An 18,390-nucleotide genomic window follows, 5' to 3' on the forward strand; every position below is an offset into this window, starting at 1 on the left:
TTGCAGTCATTGGTATGAATGACCGAGTGCAGAACTAGTATACTAGGGTAGTTTTGAAGTACAGCCCTGAGCGGTGGCACACTAGTCAATTCGGCGGGTTCCCGAGCAGTGTGCGTGGCTCTACGTAGCCTAGGGCAGAGTAAAAGAGCGGCCACCGGCACTCGGGGCGCACCCGCGCCCGTCGTGACCTTGGACCCCCGCTCACCCCGCGAACGCGCGCGGTCCCACGCCAGCTCCTTATCCGTCCCGGGTTTTCCGCGCCGCCGCGGCCAACCTGCGTCGCGCGACGCCGCCGGACGTGCGGGCGCTCGGCGGCGCATCTCGCCATTGGCCGGGCTTGGTAGCCCCACTGCGTGCGCCGTGCCTATTGGCCAGCGTGCCCGTCCGTCGTAGGGCCCGGCGCGCGGCCGTGCGAGCTCCCGCCCTCGCAGCTCTCCTCGCCGGCCGGCGGTCTCGGCGACCGTGCTCGGCTCGCGCGGCCCACGACCGCGCCCGGGCCTCGGCCCGCCAGGGCGCCCGCGCGGATCGGCCGGGCCTCGCAGGCGATGGCGGCCGCGGCGGCGCTCTCGGGCGCGGGCGCCCCTCCCGCGGGCGGCGGGGCCGGGGGCGGCGGATCCCCGCCGGGCGGCTGGGCCGTGGCGCGGCTCGAAGGCCGCGAGTTCGAGTACCTCATGAAGAAGCGCTCGGTGACCATCGGGCGCAACTCGTCGCAGGGCTCGGTAGATGTGAGCATGGGTCATTCGAGCTTCATCTCGCGGCGCCACCTGGAGATCTTCACGCCCCCGGGCGGCGGCCATAGCGCTGCCGCCCCGGAACCCGCGCAGCCCCGGCCGGACGCGGGCGGCGATTTCTACCTGCGCTGCCTCGGCAAGAACGGCGTGTTCGTGGACGGGGTGTTCCAGCGGCGCGGGGCGCCGCCGCTGCAGCTGCCGCGCGTGTGAGTGGCGGGCGGGGGCTGCGGCCTGGACCTGACCCACACTAGTCACCCCTAGGGAGGGAGGGACCCAGACCCACTACCCGTGTGCGGGCAGGACTCAGACCCACGTCAGCTACCTACGAGCAGGATCAGACCCTGAACCAGACCTTTGGTCACCGTCAGAGAAGGATCCTGACCGCTATCCAGGAGCAAGGCTAGACTCACCACCAGTACCCATTCACTATCCATAACCAAGACCTACAGCCGGAACCTAGACTTAGGGACCCACCCTAGTTTAATACCCACTACCAGAACTGGACCACATCCCCAAACTCCACAGGGATATTTAACCTGCTGGCCCATCCATGCCTGCCTTCATACTGTCAGATCCCGTGCACTGGTATTCCAGCCCCACAACCCTTTGTCCAGTCTGACATGGGACTCCCAGCACACAGACCGTCGTTTCTGTCATCAACCTTCGGCTCTCCCTACCATCATCACCTGTGTTGGTGGGTGGAAGTTTTATGGGCTCTCTGTGCCTTCTGGGATTTTTTATAAGTTGTTCATAATCATCAGGGAGGTCGCACCCAAGGGAGATGTTAAGCTGTGTGTGGTAGAAAAACTGGCCCGAACTGAAATACCCATCTTAAATGACGAATAGATGTCTGTTGCTTTTTGTTGTTGTTGTTCACGTTTTTAGTGCCAAAAAGTTTTGATGGTAGTGTCTTAAGCCTATCAGTATTCTTTTCCCAGTATTTTTGTAGCCTAAAAATGGAAAACTCCAAACATGAAGGATTAAAAAAAAAAATGAAGGATTTAGAAACTGTCCAGAACCTTAGAAATCTGGGGAAACTGGATACCTTCAACACAATATTTTTTAAAAAGCATCTCTAGCCAGGTGTAGTGGCTACAACCTGTAATCCCAGCACTCTAGGGGCTAAGACAGTAGGTAGAAATTTGAGTTCCAGGCCCAGTTGGACTGTATAGTAAACTCTAAACCAGTTTGGGTTGCATGGCGAGACACTGTCTCATAAAACGAAAAACAGAACAAAAGGTGTTTGATTTTTAAGGAATTACAAGGTCACATACAGTGAGTGACAAGTGAGCCTCATAGGGACTGTCAGTTGTGGTATAAAACAATTTCATTTACTTCTGTGGTTGGATAAAGTTATCATTCACTGTGCTTGAAAAACAACTTTGCTCTCCAGGAAATGCTAATTATTCCCCAGGGATTCCTTTCTAGATCATTGCTAATGTAGCTTTTGCCACAGACTGAAGTTTTTAACTGCTTTCAGTTTTTGGAGATACTGATAAGAGCTGTGCTTTTTACTTAGGTTGATATGTGTGTATGCTGTATTTTATAGCCTTGGAAGGATGTTCTAGCATGGGCCACTGCTTGGCTACAAAGTTCTCTTATTTTTTAAAAAATTAACAGTCTCAGAAGTTAAGAGCACGTGTTGCTCTTGCAGAGGACCTAGCTTCAATTTGCAGCATCCAAATTATAACTCCAACCATTCATAACTCTAGTCTAGGCATCAGATGGCCTCTTCTGAAGGCTCTGATCACAGGCATGCACATAGTGCACAGACATACATGCAGGCAAATACTCACACACATAAAATAAAATAAGTTTAAATTACATTTGTTGCTAGGTATAGTGGTATACACCTTTAATCCCAGTACTCAGGCAGAGGCAGGTGGATCTCTTGAGTTCAAGGTCAGCCTGGTGTACATATCGAGTACCAGGATAGCCAGGGCTAATATAGAGAGACTCTGTCTATAAATAAATAAGTAAGTAAGTAAAATTACATTTGTTTATGTGTGTGCCTTGTTTACATCTGCCACAGCACACACATGGAGGCCAGAGGACAACAGTTTTCCCAGTTAGTTCTCTCTCAGCTGTGTGGGTCCTGGGTATCAGACTCAGATTATCAGGTGTGGCAGCATGGGCCCTTACCAGTGAGCCATCTTGCTGGCCTATAAGTTCTTTTTTATTGTTTTTTTTTATTATTATTATTATTTCAAATTAAATTTAAAAAGTCTGGATTAAAAAAAAACTTATGAGTATGTGTCTGTGTGTTGGTATGTGTATGTGAGGGTAGGTGTCCTCAAGCATCAGAGGATCCTCTGTAGTTGGAGTTGAAGGTGGTTATGAACCATCTGACAGAGGTGCTGGGAACTAAACTCAGGTCTTCTGAAGGAGCAGTACGTGTTCTTAACTGATGAACCATCTCTCCAGCCCCAAATTATTTTTTAAATCTTTTTTATTTTATTTTATTTTTATTTCATGTGTATAGATGTTTTACCTGCAAGTGTATGTCTGTGTACCACATGTGTGCCTGGTGCCTTCACAGGCCAGAAGAGGGCTTTGGATTCCCTGGAGCTGAAGTTACACAGTTGTGAGCTGCCATGTTTGTCCTTTAAGTTTAAACAAGTGCACGTGTGTAAAAGAAAATTATGCCGAGGCTGAAATATTTTTTATTTTTATATTTTTGAGACAGTCTGATTGGAGACCAAGGTGACCTTGAACTGGAAATTTTCCTGTCTCCATCTAGGAACTGGGATTACACAGTGCGCACTACACCTGATGTAAATACTTGTTTTATTTTGTTTTCAGACATGTTCTTCCTCTATAGGCTAGGCAGACTTGGAATTCATTATGGTGTTAGGCTGGCCTTGAACTCCTAGTGAGTCATCCACCCCAGCCTTTTTCTTTTTGTTTTTCTACACAGGCTTTCTCTGAGGAGCCCTGGCTGTCCTGGAATTCTGTAGACCAGGCTGGCCTCGAACTAGGAGCTCTGCCTGCCTCTGCCTCTCAAGTGCTGGGATTAAAGGTGTACACCACTACAGCCTGGCATCCACCAACCCTGAGTGCCAGGATCTATGAACTACCATGACTGACTGTGCTTGGAAATATTATTAATGTTTGTTGGTTTTCCTGTTGAAAATCATAGTACACTGGGAAAAAAAAAGCAGTCCATGGTTTGATCTCTTATTTAAACCACCATGATTTTATTCTAATTCCAACTTTTATATGTTTGCATTTTGTAGTTTACTTTAAAAATTCAGAGAGGAGGCCGGGCGGTGGTGGTGCACGCCTTTAATCCCAGCACTCGGGAGGCAGAGCCAGGCGGATCTCTGTGAGTTCAAGGCCAGCCTGGGCTACCAAGTGAGTTCCAGGAAAGGTGCAAAGCTACACAGAGAAACCCTGTCTTGAAAAATCAAAAAAAAAAAAAAAAAAATTCAGAGAGGTGTCCTGGCATCTTAGTGCATGCTACCCAACACTTGGGAGGAAGAGGCAGGAGAACCTCTGAGTTCCAGGCTAACCAGGCCTATAAGTACCACCCTGCCTAAGAAAACAAAATTCAAAGATAATTTCGAAGAATAATGAAGTGCAATAGTTTAGGTTTAAAGTGTGATTGATTTCTTTGAAATAATATATTCTGTGTGTATTTGGCATACATATTTGTAAAGGACTATCTTGGCTTTGGTGAATATCTTTAGTAACTGGTTTGGGTAGTACAGGTATCTCTGCAGTGGCTGGGGAGCCCTGTGCCCACTGGGGATGGGTTCTTGGGACTCAGTATGCATGACAACAACCGGGGCATGTATTTTTCCAAAAACAAAACGCCCCACGTGATTCTGAAGACCTTGCTTTTCAGTCAGGTATGCAAGGCCATATATAAGGGAAATGTGACATTTTCATTTTGAGACCCTGTGACTCACTGGAAACAATGGTGCTCTGGACCAGGATCTGTGGGAGCTCCTGAAGATGGCAGGTGGAGGTAGCCTCCCACTTTGAGTGAGCCTATAACCTGGCACTGGAGTAGACAGAATCCAAGCTGGATGTGATCTTAGGGGACATGCAGCAGCCCAAGTGTGGGTGTCTGGACTCTGGGACAGTGCTTCCACTCTAGTGTCTGTCCTGTCCCCCACAGGCTCAGATATTCGAATATGTGGCCCCCAGTTGGGGAGGTTTAGGAAGTAAGCCTTGCAGGGGTGTGTCACTGAGGGTAGGCTTTTCTTTTTTTCTTTCTTTCTTTGTTTTTCCTTCGAGACAGGATTTCTCTGCTTAGCTCTGGCTGTCCTGGAAATTAGTTTGTAAACCAGTCTGGCCTTGAACTCAGAGATATGCCCACCTCTGCCTCTCGAGAGCTGGGATTAAAGGCGTGTGCCACTATGCCCAGCTGAGGGTAGGCTTTTCAAGTACAAATCTTCTCCCAGTTTTGTTTTTTCTGTTTCAAGCTAGTGGTTCAGGATCTGATCTCTTAGCTGCCTGTTGCTATGCCTTCCTATAATGGGTTTTTATCCCTTTAGATAAGAATATGCCAAAATAAACTTTTTCTTCCCTAAGTTGCCTCAGTTATGGTATTTCATCATAACAATAGAAAAGTACTAATACAGTCAGTGAAGAAAGTCCTTAGAAGACAGGGTCCTATCCTTTGAGGATCCCCCTTAATTGGGATCCTGAGGTGGGAAGACACACCTTTAATTTGGGCCACGCCTTCTGCTAGAAGCCTGCATAAAGATGAGGAAGAAAGAAGTCCTTTCTTTGCCTGCCTGCCCTTTTGCCTTGCTAGCAATCTAGCCCTTCAGTAGCGTTAGAGCCTATTTCTTTGGGATTCCAGTGTATACTGAAGAACAGCTAAGACACATAGCTCACCCAGTTGGACTGAACCACCACTGGATTCTTAGACTTTCCATTCACAGCTAGCCATTGTTGGATTAGCTGTAATCCAACAATTTGTAAATCATTCTAATAAATCCCTTTTATATATATATATATATATATATATATATATATATATATATATATATATATATATATATCTCCAAACTGAAGTTAAAAAAGACAGGGTCCTTTTTTGTCCAGTGCCTAAGACTAAAGTTTTAAGAAATCAGTGGGTAGCCAGGTGGTGGTGGACCAAGCCTTTAATTCCAGCACTTGGAGGCACAGGCAGGTGGATCTCTTAAGTTCAAGGCCAGCCTGATCTACAGAATGAGTTCTATAGGGTAGCCAGGGCTACACAGAGAAACCCCATCTTCAACCTCCCCCCCCCCAAAAAAAAAAGAAAAGAAAAGAAATCAGTGGAACCAGAAAGTTTGGACTTGTTCCTGGTGTTGTCATTGTAGCAAACTAAGTATTACATCAAAACAAGCAACTTTTTTATTGTTTGTTTAAGCAGCTTTTAAAAATCTGTTCTTTAAAATATGTGTAAGTAGCCGGGCGGTGGTGGCGCACGCCTTTAGTCCCAGCACTCGGGAGGCAGAGCCAGGCGGATCTCTGTGAGTTCGAGGCCGGCCTGGGCTACCAAGTGAGTTCCAGGAGAGGCGCAAAGCTACACAGAGAAACCCTGTCTCGAAAAACCAAAATAAAAAAAATATGTGTAAGTATATGGATGTCAGACCCTTCAGAACTGGAGTTAACGTGGCTTCAAGCTGACTGGGTGCTGGGAACCAAACATGGATCTTCTCTAAGAGCAGTATATTCTCTTAACCACTGAGCTATCCTTCCAGCCCCACCCATCCCCCAAATAAGCAACTCTTTTTTTTTTTTTTTTTTTTTTGAGACAGGATCTTTCTACATTGTCCTGGAACTCAGAAACCTACCTGCCTCTGCCACCTGAGTGCTGAGATTAAAGATGTGTGCCACCATAGCCCAGCCTGGCCCAGCTCTTTCTTTTTTTTTTTTTTTTTTTTTTTTTAGGTTTATTTATTTATTTTATAAATGAGTTCTCTATCTGCACACATGCCTTTATGCCAGAAAAGGGCATAAGATCTCACTATAGATGGTTGTGAGCCACCATGTAGTTGCTGGAATTGAACTCAGGACCTCTGGAAGAGCAGTCAGTGCTCTTAACTGCTAACCCATCTCTCCAGCCCACTTCCCCCCTTTTAAATATTGATTGATTGATTGACTTACTGGCCCAGTTTTTAAAAGAAACATTCATCTCTGTGTGTGTGTCCTTGTCCAGAGCACAAGCAGTCAGGACAGCTTGTGGAAGTCCCTCCTACCATGTGGATTCTGGAGATGGAACTCAGGTCAATGGGCTCCACGGCAATTGCCTTTTCCTGCTGAGCCATCAATTTTGAACTTTGAGACAGGGTCTCTTTACAGAGCCTTGGCTGCTGGCTATCCTGGAACTCACTTGGTAGACTAGGTTGGTCTTTTTTTTTTTTTTTTTTTTTTTAAGATTTATTTATTACTTATACAGTGTTCTGCTACATGCCAGAAGAGGGCACCAGATCTCAATACAGATGGTTGGGAGCCACCATGTGGTTGCTGGGAATTGAACTCAAGACCTCTGGATGAGCAGCCAGTGCTCTTAACCGCTGAGCCATTTCTCTAGCCCCTAGGTTGGTCTTGAACTCACAGATCTTCCTGGCTTTGCCTCCTGAGTGCTGGAATTAAAGCTCTGTGCCACCATGACCAGCCAGGGTTTTTGTTTTTTTTTCTTCTTTCCCAGAGACAAGGTTTCCCTGTACAACAGTCCTAGCTTTCCTGGAACTCGCTTTGTAGACCAGGCTGGCCTCGAACTCACAGAGATCCGCCTGCCTCTGCTTCCCAAGTGCTGAGATTAAAGGCGTCCACCACCACTGCTCGGCCCCAGCCAGTTTTTGACATGTTTTAAGAAACAAGCTTGTGTCTTGTTACTTAGGATAGTCATTTGCATACCTCCTGGCTGACAGTAAGGATAGATTCCTTAATAGACAGTAGCCACACTCACCTTGCCACTCAGCCTTTCTGGGTTCTAGTTCCCTCCTTCATGCTGGGGATAAGTGTCTATATCACAACACAGTTGCTGCTGGACACCTGAGGCCACATTTGTTTTATCCATCATAATCCTTAGCATGGTCCTTGAAGCCTGGTCCTGAGGGCCATGAGGCTCTGGTCCACAGCTGGGCACCACTGCTGTCTCTGGCAGCCCCTTCTGCTGCCGTCCACCCCACCTTTTATCTTGGCAGCACCGAGGATCCCGGGAGAAGGAAAGTGGAGGACTGGTTTGTGTGTAGTGTCAGTTTTGAGGCCTGCTTGCTCATTAGCCTTATACCTTTGGTACTGTTTTTCTCTTTTCTTTTTAAACCTTATTTTGCATGTATAGGGTGTTTTGCATATATACATTTATGTATACCACATGACTGCCTCATGCCCACAGAGGCTAGAAAAGGGGCATTGAATTCCCAGGGACTGGAGCTAGAGAAGTTTGAACTATCGTGTGGGTGCTAGGAATTGAGTCTGGGTCCTTTGGAAGAGCAACTAGTACTCTTAACTTCTGATTCATCTCTCCAGCCCCTGTCTGTCTATCTGACTTTCTTCCTTTTGTAACCCTGGTTGTCCTGGAACTAGCTCTGCAGACCAGGCTGGCCTCAAACTGAGAGATCCTCCTGCCTCTGCCTTCTGAGTTCTGGAACTAAAGGCATGTGCAACCACCACCTGATCCTGTTTTTCTTTTTAAGCTTTTACTTTTCATTTAGTTTTACAATTTACTTTCCTATTAGGGGGAGAAAGGAGCTATTAATTTTGAAATTGCATTGTTCCATTCTTCAGAGATAAAACAGCAGTTTCTGCTTGTCTTTTTGGTTAGTTGTTTTGGTTTGGTTTTTGAGCTACAAGTCTCTGTAGCTCAGGTTGGCTTTGAATTTGTGGTGCTCCTTCTACATCTACCTCTTGAATGCTGGGATTACAGACATGTGCCATCTTGCTTGGTTCTGATTGTCCTCATAGAGGATGGGAATGGTCATAAGAGTTTGACCACTGCTTCCTAGAGGCTGGGTCTCCTGGACAATGGCAGGAAGTAGATAGATGTGGGACTGCCAGTGGAGGAATCCTGTTTCAGGGCTCCCACCCTGATGCCAGACAATCTTCCAGGATGACCATTGTCGAGGAGGCCCACTACTGCTCCCCAGGATGAATGGGGATATCTTAATTCTGGGATCGGTTGTTAGAGGTTGGAAGTGCAGAGGAGGTGGGAGATAGTAGAATGGTCATAGAGCTGTCATTGTCTTTGGATCTGTAACCCTTGGATCCTGTGTAGTCTTCCCATAAGGATAAAAATGAGGGTTCTTTTCTTTGTCTCTTACTGGCTTGAGGGCTTTCTAAGTTCCTGGTTTCTTTTCCCTTCATTTAGTACCTGGGTGTTCTTCAATTTCCAGTATGAGGTGCTGCTTTCTCCATTTTGACTTGTGAGCCACCTTCTGTTTCATAGTAGGTGGAGTCAGCACTCATTCTTCTTATAGGATCCCATCAGAGTCTGGAGTATGGAAAGTTGATGCTGTGATTGTCCCTCTTGGTTTCTGTCAGTCTCTAAATTGCTTTTTATTTATATTTTTTAAATTCATATTTATATTTATATATGAGACCTAGGACATACCTTTTTCTGGGAGGAATGGGCGTTTGAAGCGGAGCTTTATAAGCTTTGAAAGTCTTCTGTTGCCTTCCAGGTAGCACAGCAGCTTAGGGGGTACCCTAGGAGTGGTTGGTAACACACTGTTCTCAAGAACAGCCTGGCAGTAGCCCCTTGTGTTGCCAAGTTAGAGAGGCAAGAGGGCTTCCTTGCTCTCCACAGCATTTTGTGGTCTGCTGTCATTATCATCTTGAGTTCTAATTCCTCTTTTCACACAGCTTTTTCCCCTGCTAGTATTCCAGATCCCAAAAAGATGTGCCATTCCTAGAAATGGCACATCATAGCTGCCTGGAATCTATCGGTATTTGCTGGTTTAACGTGCTACTCTTAAGCAAACATGTTCAGGTGCTGATATCATAGGATGGGATTCTAGCTGGATGTGGCTCCCTCATCTGCTCTCCTCCCCATGTTCTAGAAGGTCACTCTGGATCTCCAGTTGCAGAAGCACAGGACAGCTTTGTGCTCTATTGGAAATATTCCAGGAGAGGATTCTGTAGTAAGTAACAAATTTCTCCGTTGTGAAAATGCAACTATTTTTATTTTTGAAAGACATGTTTTGTTTTTAAACAAGAAAGAGGGTTTCTAAAACAAGTTAATTTCTAAGGAAAACAATTAGTATTTTGGATAATAATTCTTTTTTTTTTTTGGTTTTTTTCTCTGTGTAGTCCTGGTTGTCTTAGAACTCGCTCGTAACCAGGCTGGCCTTGGAATTCACAGAGATCCTCCTGCCTCTGCCTCCCAAATGCCAAGTGCTGAGATTAAAGGTGTGTTCCACCACCACCTGGCTTATGTTTGCTTTTTTTTTTTTTTCTGTTTTTCAAGACAGGGTTTCTCTGTGTAGCTTTGCGCCTTTCCTGGAACTCTCTCTGTAGCCCAGGTTGGCCTTGAACTCACAGAGATCCGCCTGGCTCTGCCGCCCGATTGCTGGAATTAAAGGTGTGTACCACCACCGCCTGGCTGATTTTTTTTTTTTTTTTTTTTTTTAATTTTTAAAATGTCTTTGTTTTTATTTTATGGCCTTGATGTTTTGTGTGAATGTATGTCTGTGTGAGGGTGTTGGATGCCCTGGAACTGAAGTTACAAACAGTTGTGAGTGGCCATGTGGGTGCTGGGAATTGAACCCAGGCCCTCTGGAAGAGTAGCCAGTGCTCTTAACCACTGAGCCATCTCTCCAGCCCTGCTTATGTTTGTTTTTCAAAGCAATTTATAACATCTTAAATAATGACAGTATGTTTAAGTCAGCTTTCATGCTTCTGGTCCTACTAGAAATGAGTCTTTTGAATTTACTAATTTGATTTAAGCAGACGACAGTCTGGCACACTGGTACACGTTGCCATTTCTGTTGTTCAAAGCAAGTGTTTAGCACCCTATCAAGTTGTTACCTCTCTTATCCCAGGAGTGGTGGTACAGGAAGATGTAAGGATTCTTCCTAAGATCTCAGCTTAATTAAGAGGTACTACTTTCCCTCCACATGGATTTAGAGTATGTGTGGGCCTTATACATTGTAGCTACTTTGAAGAGGATTCCAGGAATTCTTTAGAAACTATGTGCTTTTTGCTCCAGTTGACCGTTTGACAAAGCTTATATGCCTTATACAGTGAAAGCTATAGTAGTACAAGAAGTGGTTCCAGTGTCTCTTCTCAAGACATTAGGCAATGTGGACATGTTTATTAGGTGTATGTAGAGGGCTGGTGTATTGGTACCCAGAGACTAAAGGCCAAAGATGTTGGTACAAATTCCACAGTACTCACGACAGACCCGTACAATGGATGACAGTCCAGGTGTTTAGAATGACATGACAGTTTCATATCACTCTTAGTCTTTCATGTGGTAAGTTTGGTAGGTTTTTCAAAATAGTTTGCGCGCGCACACACACGCCGACATATAAGAGGACAACTTAGGGAATTGATTTTCCATCATGTATGTGGGTTCAAGGATCACACTGAGGCTTAAGGCAAATGCCTTTATCACTGAGACATTCTTTTTTCCCTTGGCAGATTAAAAAAAAATACATGTGTATGATTTGTGGGGAGCTAATGTATGTCATGGTACATGTGTGGAGGTCAGAATAAACTCAGGTGTCTGTCCTTGCCTTTTACCTTGAGACTGGGTTTCTTGTTTTGCTGCCATATAAGGTAGGTTAGTTGGTCTAAAAGCTCCTGAAGAGTCTTCTGTCTGCCTCCCACCTTGAGGTTGTATTACAGACCACATCTGGTTTTACGTGAGTTCTGGACATCTGCCCTCATGTCCATATGCTTACAAGGCAAGTTTTACCTGCAGAGCCACCTCCCCAGCATATTACTTTCTTTTGTGAAACTAATACACACATTTCTACTGCAAATGAGAACACCAATATTTCCTTTGTGTGTAGGTGTGTGCACATGCACATGGAGCCCGGAGGTCACCCTCGGACATTGTTGCTCAGATGCTGCAATTGGGTTTTTAGTCAGGATCTCTCACTAGTACCCTCTCTTGCCTCCCTAGTGCTGGAATTAAAAATGCTTGCCACTACATCTGGCTTTTTACATGGGCACTAGGGGGTCAGACTCAGGCCCTTGTGCTTGGGCAGCAGATCTCTTCCTGGGCTAACTTACCAGCGCCTCAATGTTTTTTTCCTTGCAACTCCAATTTTTGGAAATCATGTGTACTGCATAGTTTTATGCCATCTGAGAGGAAGAGATCTCAATTGAGAAAATGGCTCCATCAGTTCAGGCTGTAGGCAAGCCTCTAGGGCATTTTCTTAATTAGTGATTGGTTGGGGAGGGCCTAGCCCATTGTGGTGGTGGGGGGCATCTTTGGGCTGGTGGTCCTGGATTCTTTAAGAAAGCAGGCTGAGTGAGCCATGGGGAGCAAGTCAGTAAGTCCTCCATGGTCTCCAGGTTCCTGCCCTGCTTGAGTTCCTGTCCCGACTTCCTTTGATGATGAAGTGTGATATGGAAGCATAAGCCAAATAAACTGTTTTCCTCCCCAAATTGTTTTGGTCATGGTGTTTCATCACAGCAATAGTAACCCTAACTAAGACTCCATACAAATCTTAATTTTCTACCCTAATTATAACGCCTGATCATACTCTCCAGTATTCATTCTTTCTTTCTCTCTCTCTTCCTCTCCCCACTCTGCCTGCCCTTTCCTCCACTCCTCTTTTGAGATAGGGTCTCACTATGTATTCTTGGCTGGCCTGTAATTCTGTATATAGACCATGCTAACCTCAGACTCAGAGATCTTTAGGCCTCTGCTTCCTCAATTTTGGGATGCCTGGCTCCCAATATTCTCTTTAATGAGTTTTATCCCAGAGTCTAGATTTCCTGAGACCTGTTGGTACTTCTTGGGTGAAATAAAACAGTAAACATGTTATTGATGTCACTGATCTATATTCAGATCCCGGATATTTCTTAAAAATTACAAGCATTAAACTAGCAAAAGATTCTTCATATCCAAAAAGAGTATAGAAAATGAATGTAAAAAGAAAACTGCTCAGAAGTCTTCATATGCATAAATTACCCCAAATATTGTTGTACTATCTGTCCTAGCAAAGTAGCACAGTTCACCCATGTTAACTAACCAGCAAGAAAGAATGAAATAAAATAAAATTTATTCTAAACTCACTTTCATAACCGTTCCCATTGTATTTTCAGAATGACTCCATTCACATAGTTACAATGACTGTAGACACATTTGAGAGACACACTCTTGCTTTACTGCGAACTCCTTTGAGACCTTAGTTCTCTTTCAAGCTGGATATGCCTATAACTTATGAGAGAGACATCTCAATTTTGCCCTCACAATAGTGTCTGAATTCTGCCTGTAACAAAAGCTGCTCTGGGCTCTTAGGTCCTCTCACTTCTGTCTGACACTTGAGGTGGCCTTGTGGTAGAGGGAAGGACCTTAGTTCTAGAGCTGAGAATTGAGTCCTGGAGATTCTTTGTTAATGATTCTAAGCAGACTGGATAAGAGCCTGCTGAATCTTTTTTTTTTTTTTTTTGCAGGGAGGATTTTCTTTGTAGAAAACCTGAAAAGATTCCAGGGTCAAGATTGAATTAAACATTTGTAATGGTTATATTGAAGCCTCAAAAGGTGGTTCCACAGTAGCTTGGAAAAAAAATACTGTAGTTCTGAAAAAACCTAAAATTCCAAACTCCAGGTTACTGGGTTTATGTGTTGGTGTTACCCAGCTAGAACCCTGATTGCTTTCAACAGAGCATGCCTTTTCTAAGCCTGGAGAAGGAGCCTGGGAGGGTCTAGGCTTTGTGTGTGACCACTAGCCAGATTTTCAGAATATAACATTCTGCTGTGTTCTGATTGGCACAGAAGCTCTGTTCCAAGGTGGTGGTAGCTATAGTTCTTCCACTAGACATTTGTACTTCTGTCCAGTTGACTTGAGTTTGACATAGTCTTGGACACATGGTTAATGAGGGTTGGGTCAACACTGGTTGGGGTTTTGTTTTGTTTTGTTTTGCTTTTTCGAGACAGGGTTTCACGCAGTCCTGGCTGTCCTGGACAAGCTCTGTAGATCAGGCTGGCCTCGAACTCACAGAGATGCACCTGCCTCTGCCTCCTAAGTGCTGGGATTGAAGGTGTGCACCACCATTGCCCAGCTGTTTTGTTTTATTTTTTTTTTGTTTTATTTTTTGTTTTACTTCTGCCACCCTGGTTTACTGGAGGGAAGGTGGACTGGTTAGATAGGTATTAGAGTCGCCATAGCTAAACTAAGTGTTAGCTACCCAAGATACTGAGACTCACTCAGCTGCAGTAGCAAAACTCAGGTTTGTTAGAGACAATTAGAAGAGTTATAAAAATGTTGTTTTGCCATTTCTAAACTGTTAGAGGGGTCATTTTCATGGCCATCTGAGTTTGGTGTAGAAATATGTGGTTAAAAGTTAGCTGTGCATTCTTTTTAAAAATTATTTATTTTTATTTTATGTGCATTGGTGTTTTGCCTGCATGTGTATCTGTGTGAAGGTGTTGGAACTCCTGGAGCTGGAGTTACAGACAGTGGTGAGCTGCCATGTAGGTGCTGGGAATTTGAACCCAGGTCCTCAGGAAGAGCAGCCAGTCCTCTTAACTGCTAAGCTATCTCTCCAGCCTCCATCCTGGCTTTTTAATGAGTCTTTGTCTATTGTGCCCACTTTCCTACTGGAGCATATCCTAAATAGACCTAAATAACCATTCAGGTCCTGAGTATGTGTTTTGTGGATCTGGATGACTCCTCTTCAAGTTCTCTTCCTGGAGTTATAACCTGTGACTTCCGCTAGGTTAAAAGACTTAGTGGGACTCAGGTGTTTGCTAGTGAATTGTTCAATGTAGGCTAAAAAAAAAAAAAAAAAAAGTAATGTATGGGTATATACACAATGCTATATATAGGTCAGAGGACATACACACACACACACTATATATATATCTATCTATCTATCTATCTATATATATATATATATATAATCTCCCATGGGAGTTGGTTCTCTCTATGTATGAGTTCCAGAGATAGAATTCAGGTTGGCAGGCTTGGCAGCCAGTGCCTTCACCTGTTGAGCCATCTCACTGGCCCTTGATGTAGGCTTTTTATTTTATTTTTGTCTTTGTTTTGAGACAGGGTTTCTCTGTGTAGCCCTGGCTGTCTTGGGACTCCTCTCCAGACCAGGCTGGCCTCTAACTTGGAGATCAGCCTGCCTCTGCCTCTGCCTCCTGAATGTTGAGATAAAGGCCTGTGCCACCAGCCCATCAATGTAAGCTTTTAAAACTTGACTTTTGGGGGATGCAGAGATGGCTCACCAGTTAAGAGCACTGGCTGCTCTTACAGAGGACCTGGTTTGGTTCCTAGCACACACACACACACACTGCACACACACAGAGACACAAAAATAAAAGTAAATTTTAGGGTCAGATGTCATGGTGCAGTAGAGGCAGACAGAGATCTCTGTGAGTTGAAGGCCAGCCTGGTCTATAAGTCACAGGCCAGACGGTGAGACCCTGTCTCAAAAAAACCAAAAATCTTAGAACAGTAAAACTTGAGAGGTGGCTAGAGAAATGGCTCAGCTGTTATGAGCACTTGCTGCTCTTGCAGGGGACCTATTTTCTGTTACAGCACCCACAGCGGACTGTAATTCCAGTTCCAAGGAATCCATTGCCCTCTTCTGGCCTCTGGGCACCAGGCATGCACATGGTACACAAACATACATACAAGTAAAAGACCCTTATATATAAGATAAAAGTAAATCCCCAAACAAAACAAAATCAGAAAACCTTGGGGTTTAATGAATGCTGCAGATCAAGACAGGAATGTTAGAGGCAATTCACCCTTGGTTTTATAATTACTCCTCTACTTTGGGGAAATCTGGGGAATCAAACCCCTGCCCTTATACATGTTGTATAAATGTTGTACCTTTAATCTACACCCTCAGTCAAACCCACCCCCCAGTTCCCTTAGACAGGGTCTCATTATGTAGACCAGGCTGGCCTCAAACTCGAGACTTGCCTGCCAGTTCCTCCCTTGTGTTGAGATAATGATACGGGCTGACATGCCCAGCCACCTATTCCTGATTTGGTTGATGATGGACTATCCAAAGTGGCTTTTGTTTTTGTACTATGTGTTTTAAAGGTAAATATGGCTGATACATGGAGAGGCAACCTGTGGAAGCCTAGGTACATACACATACGGTTTCTTTAAGTAAAAATGTGTATCAATATATAGAACTCATGGTGGTAATTGAAAACCATTATTAGTTTGTTAGAGGAACAAGGCAGACCTGCTGTTGGTCTTATCTTGGTGCTAGACAGAAGGACCTGGTCTTCCCTATATTCCTGCCATTATTGCTTGTTTTTGCTTCTCCCACAGATCATCTGTAACTCCGACTCTCATCTGACCTAGATTCCTGCTGTCTTCATGTCTTGGGCTGGGAGTAGGGTGTGGTGGTCTTTGTTTGTTTGTTTATTCATTCTGGTGATTGAGTGTCCAAACTGGAGCATATCCTTCTCCCAAACCAGGCCTTTTCCAGTTGTACGTACTATCCTGACTGGGCCAGCCTGAGTTTAGTGACTTGGTAGCTCAACAACTTTCACTTCCTCCCTTCCTTTCCTCTCCCCTCCACTTCCTTCCCTGTTTCTTACAGAATACTGTCAAACTAGTTGAAATTAGCTTCTCAAAGATTTAAAAAAAAAAATCGTTTTTAGTTTGTTTTGAAACAGCTGATTTGGACCTCTGAAGACCAAGTTGTCTTCACACTTGCTGCCATCCTCCTGCCTCTGCCTCCTAAGTAATAGGACTAACAAACTTATCCTGTTCTCTTGTAGAAGTTTTTTCTCTGTGTGCATTTTCTTTTTCTTTTTCTTTTTTTCTTTTTTCTTTTTTTTTTTTTTTTTTGCGACAGGGTCTCTCTATGCAGCCCTGGCTGTTCTGGAACTCTCTAGTTCAAGGCTGGCCTTGAACTCAGATCTAGTTGCTTCTGTCTCCTGAGTGCTGGGATTAAAGGGGTGAGTTACCACACCCAGCTTTCTTCCTTTCTTTTTTAAAGATTTATTTTGTTTTTAATTATATGTATGTGTGTCCATATGTGCTTGTGAGTGCAGGTGCCCAGGGAGGCCAGAGGTATCGGATACCCTGGAGCTGGAGTTGTAGGTGATTGTGAACTGTCACAGTTTCATTGCTGGGACATGAACTCTGATCCTTGCAATTAGTACACTCACTTAACCACTGAGCCAGCTCTCCAGCTGCCAGATTTTATTTCATTTGTTTGTTTTTTGAGACAGGAAATCACTGTTTAGCCTAGGCTAGCCTTGAACCTCAGCTTCCCAGATCCTAGGACTGCAGGCATAAGCCACCATGCTTGACTGAGGAAATGGTTTTACAGTTTTTGTGTAGTAGTTCAGCATCTGGTCTTTCTTCAGGGATGGTTTCTTTCTGTTCTGTTCTGTTCTGTTTGTATACAGTGTTCTGCCAGCATGCCAGAAGAGGGCACCAGATCTCATAGATAGTTGTGAGCCACCATGTGGTCATTGGGAATTTAACTCAGGACCTCTGGAAGAGCAGCCAGTGCTCTTGAGCCATCTCCAGCCTGACTTTGCTCTTTTTAAAAGAAAAAAAATTGTTTTAGATTTATTTATTTCGGGGCTGGAGGGATGGCTCAGTGGTTAAGAGCACTGCTTGTTCTTCCAGAGGTCCCGAGTTCAATTCCCAGCAACCACATGGTGGCTCACAACCATCTGTAATGAGATCTGGTGCCCTCTTCTGACCTGCAGGTATACATGCAGATAGAGCACTGTATATGTAATAAATAAATAAATCTTAAAAAAAAAAAAGATTTATTTATTTCTGTGTATGAGTATTTTGCTTGCATGTCTATCTGTGAGCCACTGGCATGTCTGGTGACCACAGTGGTCAGAAGGAGGCATCAGATCCTATGGAACTGCTGTTGTGAGTAGTTGTGAGCCACCATGTGAGTACTGGAAACAGAATCCAAGTCTTCTGTAAGAGAAGCAACTATGCTCAACCATTGAGCCATCTCTTTGGCTTTGGGTGGTTTGTATTTTTGGTTTTTGTTTTTGTTTTTGTTTGACAGAGTTTCTTTATGTAGCCTTGGCTGTCCTCTGTAGACCATGCTGGCCTTGAGACCTCTGCCTCCCAAGTGCTGGAATTAAAGGTGTACACCACCACTGCCTGGCTGGTTTTGGATTTTTGTGTTTCCTTTTCAGCCTGTTTGTAGACTATGAAGCTGTTCTGTTTATGGTAAGACATTTGCTGTTTTTCTAAGTTTGCATTAGATACTTTACTGTTGCGATGATAAAATACCATGACCAAGGCAATTTATAAAAGGAAGGGTTTATTCGCACTTACAGTTCCATCATTATCATGGCCATGGTGGGGAAGCATGGCAGTTAGAGCAGTAAGAGAAGAGTTCACATCTTTAACAAGGAGAGTTGGAGGGGAGAGTGAGAGAGAGAGAGAGAGAGAGAGAGAGAGAGAGAGAGAGAGAGAGAGAGAGAGAGAGCGCGAGTGCGCACTGGAAACGGCATGGCTTTTACAACCTCAAAGCCCAGTGACATACTTATTCTGTCAAGGCTACATACATCTCCTAAGCC

General features: G+C 44.6%; 1 protein-coding gene across 2 annotated transcripts in view; it reads left to right on the forward strand.

Annotated features, from left to right (window-relative positions):
- The first annotated feature begins 545 nt into the window (after window positions 1-545).
- Foxk2 (forkhead box K2) overlaps window positions 546-18,390 on the forward strand; it is a 47,104-nt gene continuing 29,259 nt past the window's right edge. For both annotated transcript variants that reach the window (XM_059272339.1, XM_059272340.1), the window contains exon 1: window positions 546-937. In XM_059272339.1, the coding sequence (XP_059128322.1) occupies window positions 546-937 (392 nt within the window). The remainder of the gene's footprint in view (window positions 938-18,390) is intronic.

The sequence above is a fragment of the Peromyscus eremicus genome, chromosome 8a, assembly GCF_949786415.1.
Source record: "Peromyscus eremicus chromosome 8a, PerEre_H2_v1, whole genome shotgun sequence".
Lineage (NCBI taxonomy): Eukaryota > Metazoa > Chordata > Mammalia > Rodentia > Cricetidae > Peromyscus > Peromyscus eremicus.